At 41.6% G+C, this 15997-nt stretch overlaps 1 protein-coding gene across 1 annotated transcript in view; it reads right to left on the minus strand.

Annotated features, from left to right (window-relative positions):
• Positions 1–399: 399 nt before the first annotated feature.
• Positions 400–15997, minus strand: part of LOC137259557 (titin-like) — a 136708-nt gene continuing 121110 nt past the window's right edge. Inside the window, exons 19-21 of the mRNA XM_067797185.1 lie at positions 10427–15891; positions 10165–10246; positions 400–9987 (exon numbers count right to left, since the gene is read on the minus strand). Of these exons, the coding sequence (XP_067653286.1) occupies positions 2336–9987; positions 10165–10246; positions 10427–15891 (13199 nt within the window). The 3' untranslated portion in view covers positions 400–2335. The remainder of the gene's footprint in view (positions 9988–10164; positions 10247–10426; positions 15892–15997) is intronic.

Here is a 15997-nt window from a genome sequence, read left to right on the forward strand (position 1 = left end):
GGGAATCACGGTCTAGCTTTCGGTAATTTGGCAATGAAGACATCTCCACTTGCAATAGACCCGTGAAGATCTGGGTTAGAACTGGTCCTGAGTAGCCGATGCTTGTCGTAAGAGGCTACTAGCGGGATTGGGTGGTCAGGCTCACTGGCGTGGTTGACACACATTTTGTAGATTCATGCTCACGAGTGCGTGAGCTAATATTTATCGTCACATCGGCAATATTTGAGCCATAACGTGACGATAACAATTACTGGATGCTTAGGGACTCCTACAACTTGAGTTTGGCACATTCCCTGACAATACCTCTGTTAAAGTTGACATCACTGCCTATAAGCAAACATTTTACATATATAAAAATACTGAGTGATTACATCATTAAATCATCCACAATAAACAATGTTGTAAATTGTTTACCCTTTTATTCACTATACATTCTTGCAGAAATATCACAATGTATAGTCGAACATATTCACTGTAATATAACACAACTGGAAATTAATGTGGAATCACACACTTTGTAGTAATACTCTATCACCCCTAAGTAACAAAATGGTTCAGCCCTTCAATGTCTTGGAAGGGTCCACTGACATTACAGAGGGGTGATGGTAGATATTCCTTTGACATCTACATCAACTGAATACTCTACTCAATGTCTTTGGCTCTACACCAACTAAATCATAAACCAACTAAATACTTGACATAAGGATTGTCATCACAGCTGAGAGTTTCATTCGATAATTTCCACTCAAGTTAAATGGAGAGTGACATGTTTATGCTTTGAATAAGAAAATGTTTGTTTCTGGCGGTCACCTACCCATCACCATAGCAACCAGGTAACATACATGTCAATCACAGGTAGAACACGTCAATTTCAGTATCAGTGTGTCAATCAGTAGTTGATAGTTTACAAACATAGTTCAGTTCTGTTCCAAATAACATAAATGCATTTAATTAAGTTCTCAACCGGAATGGTATAAAGTGCAAGGTTTGCATTTTGATGTATTTACACAAAAATTACATGTGCATTTAGGCCATTGAGAACAAACATCACTGTCTTCAACAAATGTATTTGGCAGAAAATGTCAATGCACCACAATATGAACATAAATAACAAGTATCAAAAATATAAAAAGCATACTCTGAAATAATTCCCACAGCATACAGATATCTCCTTCAAAATGTACAGCCATATTCACAACTATACCTTCTTAGTTTACAATAGACGAATGTTGACATTTCCTGCGCATACAAATGTTAAGAACATCTGACATGTCATTCGATATGTGAACCGGAACACTCAAATCAGTGGACTGATTGGTGTGTTATATTCTCCCACAAATGTCTCGCAACAGATCATTAATAGTTACAGGTTTGTGATAATGTCCACCAACCAAGGAATCACAAGAGCTAAGTCATAATATTTCCCATGCTTTCAAGTCAGTCATTATCAGGTTTCATTATTGGCGATCAATCAAACTTAAGATCAATCATCTCCCTGTCTTTTGTCTTTCTCAAGTCAAATCCTGTGATGTTGATATCATGAGCAGTTGAATACTGTTGTTTGGACATCAAGTTACGGATACGGTGAATAATCTCTTATTGACAAACATACACGTACATCCACACCTTCTACAGCCTGTCTCTAAACACTTGTGATTATACAACTATGGATCTATCCTTTAAAGGCACAATGTCTGTCATACCAAACAGGCAGGCGACAACCACAAACATATAATGTCCAAACGTCGGACTGATCACCCTTTTAAAATACAGCATGAATGCTGGGATGGTCAGTCATCAATTTCATTGGTTCGAGTGCCTTTAAAGTGAAAGAATAAAAAAATCAGTACAATATGATGCCAAAGAGATTTGAGCAATACTTCCGAGACATTGAGCCCCAACCTAACTAGACGTCCAAACAATCACTCATAGTCAGTATTCCCTCACCACCAGATTCGTTCCTTATGCAAGTGATACATAAATATGCTTGTGCACTAGTAGATGAAAAGTCAGTGACTAGAATATTAAAGTTTCCAATGGACATATGAACATTGGAAGCAGCATTAGATGCAAAATATATGTTGTTTCAGTAAGATAAGAAGCAATTATGAATGTCATCAATACTGTTACCATAGCTGGTAATAAGTCATTCCGGTTTGACAGTCTCCATTGATCTGGAAACTTTCAGTAGAGCTATCATCAGATGTCAAATATTGTGAAAATTCAGATCAAGTTCAGTATATATATGACCACTACAGATGTCTCAAACCCTATGTTTGTATCAAAATATTATTACTGTCAAAAAGTTGGTCTGGTCGTATTACAAGTGACCTACTTAAAAGTTCTTGGGCTGATGCACCACCACAATGTTCTTCCTTCTGCTTCTACGCCTTCGGGATCCGCTGATATTCGCAAGACTGGGTGGCATGCTGGATGCCTTCTTCTGATTTCTATTTGCTGATCTCCCATGAGCTCCATTTTCATCCTCAGAGTCATCATCAGTGACCAGGAATGGCGTAACGGAACGTTCACGTGGCTGGGCTGAACGAGACCTGGCTTGAGCAGATCTGGATCTAGATCTTGACCTCTTCCTCTTCTTCTTCTTCTGCTGGTTATTGCTAGCCGTCTCTGCCTCACTTGCACTAGTTGGGGAGAGGAGAGATGTGGCTGGGATTGAAGTATCTGATGCTGAAGCTGTTGCTCGTTCTCTGGAACGGGAAGCTGTAGATTTAGATCTACGCTTTGTCTTCTTTGGTTTTGTTTCTTCCACTGGATGAACTTCAATGACTGGGACATTGAGAGCAACACTTGGCTGAATCAAGGGTTGTTCAATAAAACTATCTGGCCTTGGTCGAGATGGTCTGTCTGAGCCATTGAGCAATGTATCCTGTACTGATGTGTCCAAAACACTTGCCATGGCCCAAGATGGACCAGTAACAGGTGTAGCCTGTGTGGACATTTCTGTCATGACAGCAATCTCACTCCAATCACCAGAGACCCGGAACGGATCTTGCGTAATATCTGCAATGTCCTCAGCAACAGTCTCTGATCGTGATGAGTGAGTTGACGATGATCTCTTCTTCTTTTTCTTCTTCTTCTTGCTCTGTCCATCTGCTGGTTCTACATCAGGAGCAGTGAGTAGTGATGGGATTTGCATGGTTTTTGTTTCTTCTGTGTTCTCTTTAGGGGTCTCTTTTGGGGTTTCTTCCACAGACTTTTTCTTCTTCTTCTTTTTCTTTTTCTTGGCTTCATTTACTGTGTCTGGTGTTTCCTCTGGCTGCTGAGGTTCAGTGGGTTGTTGTTCACTTGTTTCAGGTTTCGTGGCCCATGTTTGTTCTGACTCCTCATACTGTACAGGTGATGATTTCTTAAGTTTCTTCTTCTGCTTCTTCTTTGCTTCTTGCTTTGTCTCATCATCACCCCCCATGGATATTGTTGATTCACTGTCTATTGTACGTTTTCTCTGCAACACATCCATTTCCAGTTCTTTTCTTTCTTGTAGTGCTTTATATGTGTAAATTTTTCCCACAATTGACTCACTTTCTGAAGTTGTGTCAGTTGTATCACTGGCAAGAGCACCAAATGGATTTCTCACTGAAATAGCAGCAGAAGATGTTGATTCATCATCAGTTTTCATGGTCTTGTCATCATCAACGAGTGTTATGTCATCATCATTCTCTTGGCCTCTGATCATTTCAGAAACTACTTCAGATTGCCAGTCCGGACTTTCCGCAACACCTGACAAAGCTGCAGACATCTGCCTGTTGTAAAGTGATGGAATACGAGGTCTTTTATCCTCTGAACTACCCTCAGTATTTACCCTTGTGTCATCTTCAATAAAGAGGTCATCATCTTCATCAGTGACAACAGCTGTTGTGTCCAGCTGCCAGTCCATTTCTTCAGTAGCCCCAGACAGAGCAGCTGACATTGTTCGCTGGTAAAGTGAAGGGATTCTAGTTTTCTTTGTCTCATTCATAACACCACCAGCAGCTTCATTTTCTTCAGCCTGCACCTCGGTAGGAACAATGTCCATGCTCTCCTCAAGTTTTGGCTGCAGGTTTTCAAGCTTCTTCTTTTCAGCTTCTGTGATAACCCAGTCATCTTCTGCATCAAAGTGATTATCTGCTTTCACATCATCATCTGTGTCATCTACTTGCACCATTTCATACTCAGCATCAAGAGAATCAGAGCCAGATTCAGTATGAGCAGATTCAGGTGGTGTCAGGATTCCAAGACTGTCCATCTTAAGTTCAACCTCTTCAGGTTTGTAGAAGTGTTCTTCCTCATCATCCCTTTCACTCATGTTCCCAAAGGCATCAGTTCCTACTGGTTCCTTGTTCAAGGATTTAGCACTTTGGTCAAAGTATGTGTCTGGTAGAACAGTGTTCTCTGGTCGAGTCTCCAAGAAAGTAGCTCTTTTTAGGTCTGGCAGTACATCTGATGATGGTGTTTCTGGTGACTCTTGAGGGATTATAGCAGCAGCTTGTCCATTACCACTTTCGACTGACAGATCATCCACCACTTTCTCAGCATCTTTCTCAATTGACTGCATGTCTCCATCACATTGTGTGCTAAACTGCCCTTCTCTGGTGTCTTCACTGCCTGTCTCTTTGTCATCATGACAAGACACTTCGGATAAGGACTTAGTTTCATCTTTCAATGAATCCAATGCAGCTTGTCCATCACCACAAACTGCAACAGTGGACAATTCATCAAATTCATATATTTCTTGAGATTCAATTCGCTTGATCTTGGCTTCTTGCACCTTTTCAAAAACCACTGCAGAGGCATCAACTTTTGCATATTCAAAGTCCAATGTTTCCTGAGTTGACTGAGAGAGGGACACAGATATGGCCTCCTTGCTTGATAACATGAACTTTTCCTCTTCTGCTGATGATGGCAAAAGAGTAGTTGTGTCAATATCAAAAGAGAGAGCATTGGAAGAATCACTCTCCCTGTCTGGGCTGGTTTCTTGTGAAGTAACAGACTCACACACTGGCTTAGTTACCATCCCTTCAACAGCAAGATAGTGTGGGCAAATATCAAGATCTTCCTCTTGTGTTACTTCTTGCACAAGTTTCTCCAAATCAGAATCTGATGGTTTCAGCCTTTCCAGTTCCATAATTATTTCTTTGATATCATCTGTCTGCATAGAATCTATGAGATTCATGTCGCCACGTCCCCCTTCATCTGTTTCTGTAAATTCTGTTTCAGAGACTTCCTTATCTGTTGAAGCACCCTCAGTCGGAGTTGCGTCTGTTTCACTTTTCTCAAGAGTATCGGTTAGTGTTGAAGTGTCATCAGTTTCAGCTACACTGTTGAAAACAGTTGGTTCATTGTCACTTGTGATTGGGAGTGTCTTGTCACCAACTTCTGATGTTCTCTGTCTACCAGCGTATTCACTTTCCTCTCCTTGTGGATCACTGGATTCAAGTTCTGATGATTCATCAGCTGCTTTTGATTCATCATCTGTGCATATGCTTGATGACATTGCAATGTAGTTTTCTGCAAATTCTTCAAAGTGCTCTAACAATTCAGGCTCTGGCTTAGCATCTTTTAGTTGTGTTTCTGACTCCCTTACTGATTGTACAATGTTGGATTCATTGTCTGCAGTTTCATTATCTGCAAAATCTGCATTAGGCGTCTGTGAAGCAAGCGCAAACTCTCTTGGTGACTCTTCATTGCCCACTCTCTCAGCTCGTGATGTTTGTTTATCATCAAGCTGCATGTTGATATTTGTTTCGTCTTTGTTTGGTGAGCTCTTCTTGGAAGTCTTGCCCTCATCTTGTGATGACTTTCCGGGTGATTCTGCTTCATCCTCTTTGAGTGTCTCTATGTCTTCAACTGACTTCAGTCTTGGTGTTCCTTCCTTCTCAAAAGCATCTTCTTTGAGTGTTTCATCCTCTCTGTATGTGTCTTTTCTGCCCTCTTTTGGCATTTCCTCTTCGCCATCTACTGATAACAGTCTGGATGATTCCTCTGCATCAAGTGGAGTTTCTATGGCATTTGTGTCTTGATCTAATGCTTCTTCTTTGAGCATATCATCATCTTCAGTTGCTGCCTGTATGTGTGTTCCGTCTTTGTCAAGTACCATCTCCTCTGTCAGTTCTTTATCAAGTGTTTCCACTGTCAGCATTTCATCTTTGTTGACTGGTTCATATCCAGCTGTTACTACCTCATCAACCAGTGGCTCACTGATTATCTGTCCCTTGTCATCAAGTGCATCTCCTCGGTGTGTTACGTCTTGGTAAGGTGCTGTTTCCATTGGTGTCAACTCTTTTTCATGTGCATCTTCAAATTCCTCATCTGCATCAAGTTTCAATTCTTCTGCTGTCTCCTCTTTGCCTAGTGTCTCTTCTTTGCCAGGTACCATCTTTCCTTCAAGTAGTATCTCATCTTCAACAAGGGCTACCGCACCCTTCTTCACTTCAGTCTCTTCTTCTGTTGACTGTACCTCATTCAGGTCAGTCTGTTCATTGTCAAGTGTCATCTCTTCCTTCTCCGGAATAGTTTCCTCAGTGATATCTGTCTTTTCTCCCTCAAGATCTGTCTCTTCTTCATCAGGTAATAGCTTTTCATTTTCAAGCAATGCCTCCTTTTCCACAAGTACTGGCTCTCCTTCACATATACTCACTGAGTCAAGGACTGTCATTTTTCCAACAGGTGCTGTCTCATCCTCGTCAAGTATCTGGTCGGTCTCTTCTCCACCAAGTGATGTCTTTATTTCGTCCCATGGTCTCTGTTCTTCAACAAATGTCATCTCTTCTGTTTCCTCTTCTTCCTCCTGTCCAGGTGACGTCTGTTCTTTGTCAAGCATTGTCCTTTTATCAGGTTCTGTCTCTAAAACAAGTTGAGTGTCCTCTTGGCCTGGTGTCTCTTCTTCCTGAAGTGCTGTCCTCATCTCAGTATAAACTGCTTCATCTTCATCAAGGGCCATCACACCCTTCCCCACTTCAGTCTCTTCCTCAAGTTTTGACTGTTTTTCATCCAGGTCAGTCTGTTCTTTGTCAAAAGTCATTTCTTCCTTGTCAGGAATAACTTCTACCTCAATGATATCTGGCTTTTCTCCCCCACAGTCTGTCTCTTCATCATCAGGTATTGGCATTCCCTTTTCAAGCATTGCCTCTTCTTCCTCAATTACTGTCACTGAATCACGGTTTGTCATTTTTTCATCAGGTGCTCTCTCATCCTTGCCAAGAACCGTCTCTCCTTCACGTACGATGTGTTCTCCATCAGTCTCTTCTTCAAGTGAATTCTTCATCTCTTTACAAACTCTCTCTTCTTCATCTATTGTCATCTCATCTTCGTCTGCTTCAGTAAGAACTATCTCTTGTACAGGCACTGTAACTTCCTCAACCTGTATTGGTTCTTCCAATGCTGTCTCTCTTCCAGGTGTGGTGTCTTCGTTAACATGTGGATATATTTCATCAAGTCTCGCCACTTCTTTTTCAAGATTCGTCTCTTCTTTATCAAATTCTGTCCCTTGTATGGCCTCTTCTGTGTCAAATGCTGTCTCTTCTTCAACAAGTATTGTGCCTTCTTTATAATGTGTTGTATCGTTTTCTCCAGAAGTGAAATCTTCATCAGATGGACACTCCACTGTGACCTGGCCTCCCCCTGTTTCTCCTTTAAGAACACTCTTTTCATCATTAAGTGCTCTATCTTCTTGTCTAACTATCTCTTCTTTGACAAGTGATGTGGCCTCTTCATTGATCATCCGGTGCTCAAATCCTGTATCCAACAGTGGCTGCTGGCTTGAAGTATCTTTATGTTCAGCTTGTTCATCAAAGCAGAATGATGCAATCTTCTCTGTTAACTGGTCTAGTGTTAACTCATTGGTGGCAGTTTCTTCTGGCTGATGTCTGTAGTCTGTTTCTAGTCTTGATTCAGTAAACATAGAGTCAGATGTTGTGTCCTGAATATGTTGTAGTTTCCAATCATCTGACTGAGGAATAAATTCATCTGCTTCTGGGTTCAGGACAAAGTGATGTGTGCCAGGCCTGTCACCAGTTTCATCATCAGTCAGTTTAACAAGTTCACCTGTAATGTTTGTCACTTCTTTTGAAATGGAGTCATCTGCATCAGCCACTGGTACCAGATTGTCTGGAGGCTGTACAAGTTCAGTTTCTCGCTCTTCCACGGCATAGAGGAACCTTTCGGTATGGTCTATTGAACTCTCCCTTCCAGATCTTCCTTGATCTATCTCTGGAGCTATGTCTTCCATTGCTTTTGTCACATTAAGCTGACTGGATGGTGGATCAGTGCATACTGATTCATGTATATCTACATCATCAGATTTCCCATCAATCTCACAAAGTTCACTTGGTTCTTCAGCTTCTGTGAATGTCACTTGATCAGATGAGTCATCAGTTGTGAGAGTGATGTCCTCTTCCTGAGCTTGGTCTTCATTTTTGTTGATGATGTCTTCATCAGTATGATCCTCTTGATCTGAAGCCTTTTCTTGAATAACATCTAACTGCTCAGTTATCTGGTGGCTGTCACATTCATCTGGTACTAATGTGGTTGATTCTGAAGTCACACTTCCTGATGTATCAGAGAATCCTTGACGAGAATCTGTTTCTCTGTCTTCAGTTTCCTCTGACATGTAGATATCCTGTACAGAGGCTTCTTCATATTCAAGCCTTTCCTCTTCATAATCTTCATCCAAATCATATCTTGTATCCTGGTCTTGCTGACCCCTGTAGGCCCTGGCAGTTACATCTTCAGATGGCATGAATTCCTCTGTACGATCAGTTGATGGTTCAGGCTCCTCAAACTCCTCCTCATCTGATTCTGATACGATACTTCGGATCCTTCTCATTAACAAGGATTCCTGCCTTGAAAACTGTGGTCTGTTTTCTGAAGACTTCTGCTGACCTTCAAACTCCTCTGGGTCTGACCTGCATAATTGTTCATCACTTCTGGTAGTTTCTGCATCAAATGCTTTTGTTTCTGATTCTTCTGTCAGACTTTCTTTATACCCTACACAGTTATCATCTCTGTTTTTGTTTACTTCATCTTCTTCAGATCTCTCACATTCACATGGATCTTGAAGAACTTCATCAGATGGAATATCCACTGTTTGTTGCTGTTGGTCTTCTTCCTCAGTTTCTGTTGTCCAATGGTCTTCCTTGACTTCTTCTGGTTCTTTTGGTGGCACATGATCTGCTTGTTCCAGATAATGATCTTCATGGCAAACATCTTCTTGTAAAGTAACATCCTCTGTTCTTGCCTCATTAACTGGTACGAATTGATCGGAGTGCGTCAGAGCTGCCTGTGCCCTTTCCAGAGCACTTTGAACAATTTCTTCAGCCACTTTCTCCATCTCATCCACATCTTCTGTTTCATTATCTGGTATTTCATCAACAGCATTTTCAACAATATGAACTGGTTCACACTCATCAGCCTCCATTTCAGCTTGTGTAGTGCCTTCGTCAGTTGGATATTTAGGGCCCTCAGTCACCTCTAGGTCTGCTTTATAATTTTCACTCTCATGGTCATCTCCAGCTGAATGGTCAGATTGTTCAACAGATGATGAACCTTCTTCATTGGACAGTGAGTTTTCTGTTGATGCTGTCTTGTCAATCTCCTGCAAATCAGTCAGTGCACTTTGAACTGCATTTTGAACTATTTCCTCTGCAAGCTTTTCTGTTTCATATAAAGTCGGGTCAATAACTTCTGATGGCACCGAACTGTCTTCATCTGGAGTGATGTCATTTCTTCTTTCAAGTTCAGATGCAATAACAGAATCAGATGTGTCACGGTGTTGCTGAGTAGATTCTTCATATTCCTCCCATTGTCTTTCAGGCACTTCTTCTTCAGAAGACCTCTCCTCTTTGAGGTCATCCTCCACCTCACTGTGATCATCAGGCAACAGTTCTCTCCCATCAGTGTCTGGGATCAGTGGCAACAGTTCTCTCCCATCAGTGTCTGGGATCAGTGGCAACAGTTCTCTCCCATCAGTGTCTGGGATCAGTGGCAACAGTTCTCTCCCATCAGTGTCTGGGATCAGTGGCAACAGTTCTCTCCCATCAGTGTCTGGGATCAGTGGCAACAGTTCTCTCCCATCAGTGTCTGGGATCAGTGGCAACAGTTCTCTCCCATCAGTGTCTGGGATCAGTGGCAACAGTTCTCTCCCATCAGTGTCTGGGATCAGTGTCTTACTTTGAAGAAGTTTTTCTTTCGATTCCTCAAAGGATAAACCCGTTGCCTCTTGTTCTTCATTGTCAGAAATGTCAGGAGTTGCCTCTTGTTCTTCATTGTCAGAAATGTCAGGAGTTGCCTCTTGTTCTTCATTGTCAGAAATGTCAGGAGTTGCCTCTTGTTCTTCATTGTCAGAAATGTCAGGAGTTGCCTCTTGTTCTTCATTGTCAGAAATGTCAGGAGTTGCCTCTTGTTCTTCATTGTCAGAAATGTCAGGAGTTGCAATTACTTCTTCCACATGATCAATTTCTTGGAGTTGTGCAGCTTCATTATCCTGGAAGTATGTATCTAAAGCTTCAATAAAAGGTTCATCAGCTTCAGATTCCTCTTCTCTTTCCTGTTTTACAAGTTGGACCGGGGATTCAAGTTCTGAAGCTGAGACTTCTTTTTCAATGTCACTGTTATGATCAGCTGAAGTTATTGTTTGCACTGATGTTTCCTCACTGTCTGGAAATTGAAGAAGTTCTGTGAATTCTTTTTCGTACATATACCGTAATGACATCTTGTTTGTCAACTGCTCTCCTTCAATATTCTCTTCACTTTCTGAAGTATGAGCTACTGGGTCAACTTTGTCTTCACTGGATTGGGTTTCACAAGTACCAACAGATTCAGCAACATCAGTAGAGTTTACAGCTTGGTTATCAGATTTGGGTGAATAATCAGTTTCCTGTTTGTCGCCTACAAGCTCTGGCCCCTCAGTTTTTAGGCTCTCTTCCCCACTAACATGAGTGGCTGATGCTTCGTGGTCATAGTATTCCGGAGCAGCTGGAACCACCATCGCTAGCATACCCTTCAACTGGTCAAAACATGGTCCTTCAGTTACAGAACTGTCTTCTCCAGGCTCTCCTTGTACAACTTGGACATCATCTGATGGTGCAATGGTTTCACCTATAGTGCTTCCATCCACAACGGTATCCATTTCCATGACTTCTTGAATACCACCCTCATCAGACACAGCAACTGCAGCTGTTTGAGGCAAGGACCTCTCAATTGATGGTCGCTTTTCAGGGTAGAATTCATCCATAAACTCTTCTCTTCTATCAATCTCAGTTTCTACTTGTTCTTCAGTAACATCTGTTACACTGTATTTCTCCTGCAAACTGCCAACTGCACTTGCAATCACAGCTTGCACAAGATCTTCAGCAGCTTTGGTCTCATTGATGTCTTCTTTCTCAACCTGACCGTCCTCTGCCAGACTTTCAGATACAGGTTCCTTTGGTATAGTAACACAGTCATCATCTGGGTCAAATGTGTCTGTTTCTGTTAGTGTAAGGTCTCTTATAAGTTCATTATATTCCCCTGAAGAAGACATTGTCATCTGAACTAGATTTTCCAGTGTTGGAACATTAAAGAATCTATTTTCAGACTTAACCACATGTGACTGTGCTGATGGAGAATTGTCAATGACCATATCTTCTGGTTGTATTAACTGCCTGTGTTCTGTTTCAGCCATGGATGCAGAATCTTCAAACTCATCGGTCTCTGAAGTGAATGTGTCTGTAGATGTTTCTGACACAACTCCTGGTTTAAGATCTTGTACAAGTTGTCGGTGCTGATTTACTTCCGAGTAGGAGTCACCGGAAGTCTCAAATGGCCCTTCGTGGCTTTCTGTATCTTCAAATGACTCTTCCAGCTCAGCAGCTGCCTCTTGTGATAACATGTCTATTGTTTCCGTTTTAGTAGGAGTTGATGCTGTCAGTACAGCCAACTGCTCAAGTGGTCGGTGCTGATTTGCTGCTGAAGATTCACCAGATGTCTCAATCATATTTTCATAACTTTCATCCATGTCGATTTCAGATTCTGTAAGCTCATTTATTCTGTGCTTTGTAGATCCAAAACTCTCTTGAATTTCACTCACTTCCTCTTTGACACTAGATCCATGCTCATCAGACTGTAACTGGAGACTGTCAAAATGGCTTTCAATACCTGGTTCCAAGTCATCAAATGATTCACATCTTCGCAATTCTTCAAATTCCTTTTCATGCATGTATCTCAATGACTTGATTTCTTGTTTATTAATATCACTTATTCCTGTGTCTTTATCTTCACTGAAGTCTTCCTGTGCCAACTGTCCTTGTGCAAGCATCATCTCTTCCATCTGATCTTGTTCTAACTTGGATATATCTACCCCTTCCTCAACATCTTTACTTTCCTCTGTAACTTCTTCATCTTCAAAGGTATCCTGATCAGATTTCACAATGTCTTTCCTTTTCTCATCGTTAATACCATCATCAACTACATCATCGGCAAGCACATCATCTTCTGAATCACCACTGCTGAACTTAGCTCCAGTTTCAAGCTCCTCTGCATCATCAGCAACATCTCTGAGATGAGCATCAGCATCTGTAGAGGTGGACAAGTCTGATGGAGAAACTGACAAATTAATTTTCTCCTGTCTTTCAATGCCAGTCACAGTGACCAGGAAGTCTGAGCTTCTCATCTGAAGCCAGTCAGAATCTGTTTCTTTGACATAAGGGGCTTCTTCAAAATCATTATCAGAATCCTCCTCATCTTCGTGGATACTTCTGACCTGAGACAGATTTTTGTCATCACAAGTATGTATAGGAAGCTGGTCACCAGTCTCCATGTGATGGAATTCTTGTAAACATGCATCATCTTGAGTCATTTCTGCAAGCTCTGCAACACCTTCATCGGGCTGCAGATCAAATGTCTCTGATTCATGGATGACCACTGAGTCATTGTCACTTTCCTCTGATACAAGTGCTGTTGCCCCTTGACATTCTGCAGAAACACTTGCTGCCATGTCTTCATATGGCTCATGCTCCGTTTCAAGTGTGTTAATTTCTTCCTCATTATTTGTTTCATCTGTAATGATTTCACTTTCACCAGTTTCAAGAGATTCTGCAGTTTCTTCTGCCTGGTTTGGTTTCTCTTCTTCCTGTGTACTTATTTCATCAGATGTGATGCTTTTAAGCCCTTCATCTGCTTCTACTGTGGACAGTCCTCCTGTTTCATCATCAAGTAAGGTGTCATCATGTACACTTTCTGCATCAATGAATTCCTGTTCTTCAGTATCTTCATCTGCAACTGTTTCTGTTGAAATATCCCAGTCATCCTTTTGTGAATCTGACAAACTTTCAGATTTTAATGTTGGTGATGTCATACTGGGTACCTCATCAACTTGTGTTTTAACTGTCTGTCCAATATTGACGTCCTTTACAAGTTCACTTTTGTAGGTTTGAGGAGGTTCCCTGTAGCCATACATTGCTGGAGTGAACTGGAACCCTGTGTTATCTTCATGTTCACTCTCTGTCAGATGACTTATATCGAGTCGGCTCTTGGATGCTTCAGATTCAGTGTCCATCCCAAATACACTGTCATCGAGGTCAGAATGAGTGAAGCTTAGGCTACTCTCATCAGCTGATGGAACTTCAACAACAAATTGGTTGGGAAAGAAGCCATGTTCTGCAGATGATGTCTGCTGGACTGTGGTGTTGTCTGATTGGTCCTGCAAGTAGTTCTCCATGATGTAGGCACTAGTGTATATCTTCTTCTGATCGTCTTCATCATCTTCATTGGAAGCTGATGATACAAGTGGACGGACTGCAAAGGAGACTCCCGAAATCTGTCTTGGTTTACCTTCTTCATCAAGATCAAATGAAACTTCAGAGATTTGTCGCTGAAACGGTTTTCTGTCACTGCCAATGTCAACTGACATTTCTGAGACTTGTCGCTCCAGTTGTTTCTTTGATTCAATCAAAGTGTCTCTTTCAGCACTTGCCCTGGGGGACGACATTTGGAATGAGACCTCAGAAATCTGTCTCCCAAACTCTCTAACATTGGTCTCCTGCACTTGTTGTGTGGGAGACTCAGAGCTGCGTGGTGACACTATCACAAAGGATGTTTCAGATACCTGTCTTTCAAAGGGCGTGTTTGTGTCTTCACTTCCTTCACATTCCTTTATGTCAGCATCTTTAACTTCATATGATATAATTGACATGTGCCTGGTTGACTGCCTTTCAGGGCTTCTTTCTTCACTGGGACTTCTTTCTGGCAGACTAATACAGATCTCAGACTTCTGTCTCTCTTCCTTCTCCTTGTCACCAATGAAATAGAAGGTCTCCAAGTGGTACAGTAGTGCCAAGGAAGGATCAGATACCTCTGTTGACTCAAGGGTAACCGGTTCATCTCCTTCAACACTGCTGACATCTTCTGAAAGTGAGCTGAGATTTCTCACTGCTGAAACACCACAAATCTCCTGTTCCTGGCTCTCAGTCTGCTCAAGTCCTTCCTCAGACCCTCTGATTGCTGAATTTTCATTTGGGAGGGCATTCTCTTCCACTTCTTTGCTGACATTTATTTCATCACTCTGGTTAAGTTCTGATGGTGACTCATGTGCTTCTGCAGTAGGTATAGAATCAGTTTCTGTGACTGCCATTTCAGAAGGTTGTCCCTCAGCCATGTGAAGTTCTTGCTCAGTATGGATTAGGTCACATGAATCCTGAGTTGTAAATACTTCTGTATCTTTCAGTTCTTCAGTGGGTTTCTCAGTGTCTTCATTGATGTCAACATTCATTTCATTCATAATGGATTCAATAAATTCTTTTCTCTGCTCTGCATCCACTTCATCTAGAACATCCTTCAGCTTTGTAAGTCCATCAACTGATTCAGTCTCCATAACACCAGGAGCTTGCGATAGTTCAGCATCCATATCATCATGGATTTTCCTGATGAATGACTCTTTCTTAAGCGAATCTAGGCTGTCAGTAGATCCAGATGATGAACTGACCTCATCAGTTGCTTGTCTCAACTCTTCATCAAGCTCTTTTGAAACAGTTCGGACAAACTGCTGTTTTTCTGGATCGGTTATTGCATCTTCAGCTGTAGAAAATTCGGAATCCCCTGATGCCAAGCATGCAACTGGTTCTTTATCTGGATCTCTTTCATGCTCAGTGTGCGCTTCGGTCTTTGTTTCCATGGCAGCTTCATAAGAGGGTGGTGAAGCATCACCAGGTTCATCTTCATACACTTCTGATGAAGCAGGTTCTTGCTCAAGCACTGTTGACTCTATGTCTGTTGATGTTTCATCATTGAACATCTCTTTCTCTGATACACATTCTTCATACTCCGTGTCGGAATATGATACCTGCTGATCAGCTGTATCAACTGTTTTAACAGCCATGTTTGTCTCTGATGCAACAGCATTGGGAGGAGCATTTTCAGCATACTCCTCATATTCAGTGTCTGAGTCCGACTGTGGTCCTGTTTGGGGGATTTCAGTTGATTCAAGAGAAAGGCTCTTTACTAAAACATCTGAACCTTCCGCAACTTCAACCTTATCTGCCTCCTGGTGACATTCTACTAAAGATGTCATATTTACTTGTTCCTCAGTATCTTGGGACTTGTCCTCAACAGTCTTCTTCTCTGAAGCATCAGACACTTCACTCTCCCACTGTGACATATCAGTAGAGGACTCCTCAACAGTCTTCTTTTCTGATGTATCAGACACCAAAGTGATGATTTCTGACAGCAGGTCATACATCTCAGACTCAAGTTGAGCCCTTTTCTCCCTGTGACGTGTTAGTTCCTCTTCAGGCCCTGTATCTTCTCTCTCTCGTGATCTCCTTTTCTTTCTCTCTTCTCTCTCCGTTTCCCTCTCTCTATCCTGGTTTAACAAAACTTCTGTGTCTTCTTCTTCCTCTGTATCGTCTATCCTCAGTGACTCTCCTGTGAATAAGTTATTTTATTTTGACATTATAGTTTCTTTAATATTGAAATATTTTTCAATGTCCAATTGTAGCAAATGTCTAATTGTAACTCAGAAAAAGCTGAC

This window comes from Haliotis asinina, chromosome 13 (assembly GCF_037392515.1).
Source record: "Haliotis asinina isolate JCU_RB_2024 chromosome 13, JCU_Hal_asi_v2, whole genome shotgun sequence".
In the NCBI taxonomy this organism is placed as follows: domain Eukaryota; kingdom Metazoa; phylum Mollusca; class Gastropoda; order Lepetellida; family Haliotidae; genus Haliotis; species Haliotis asinina.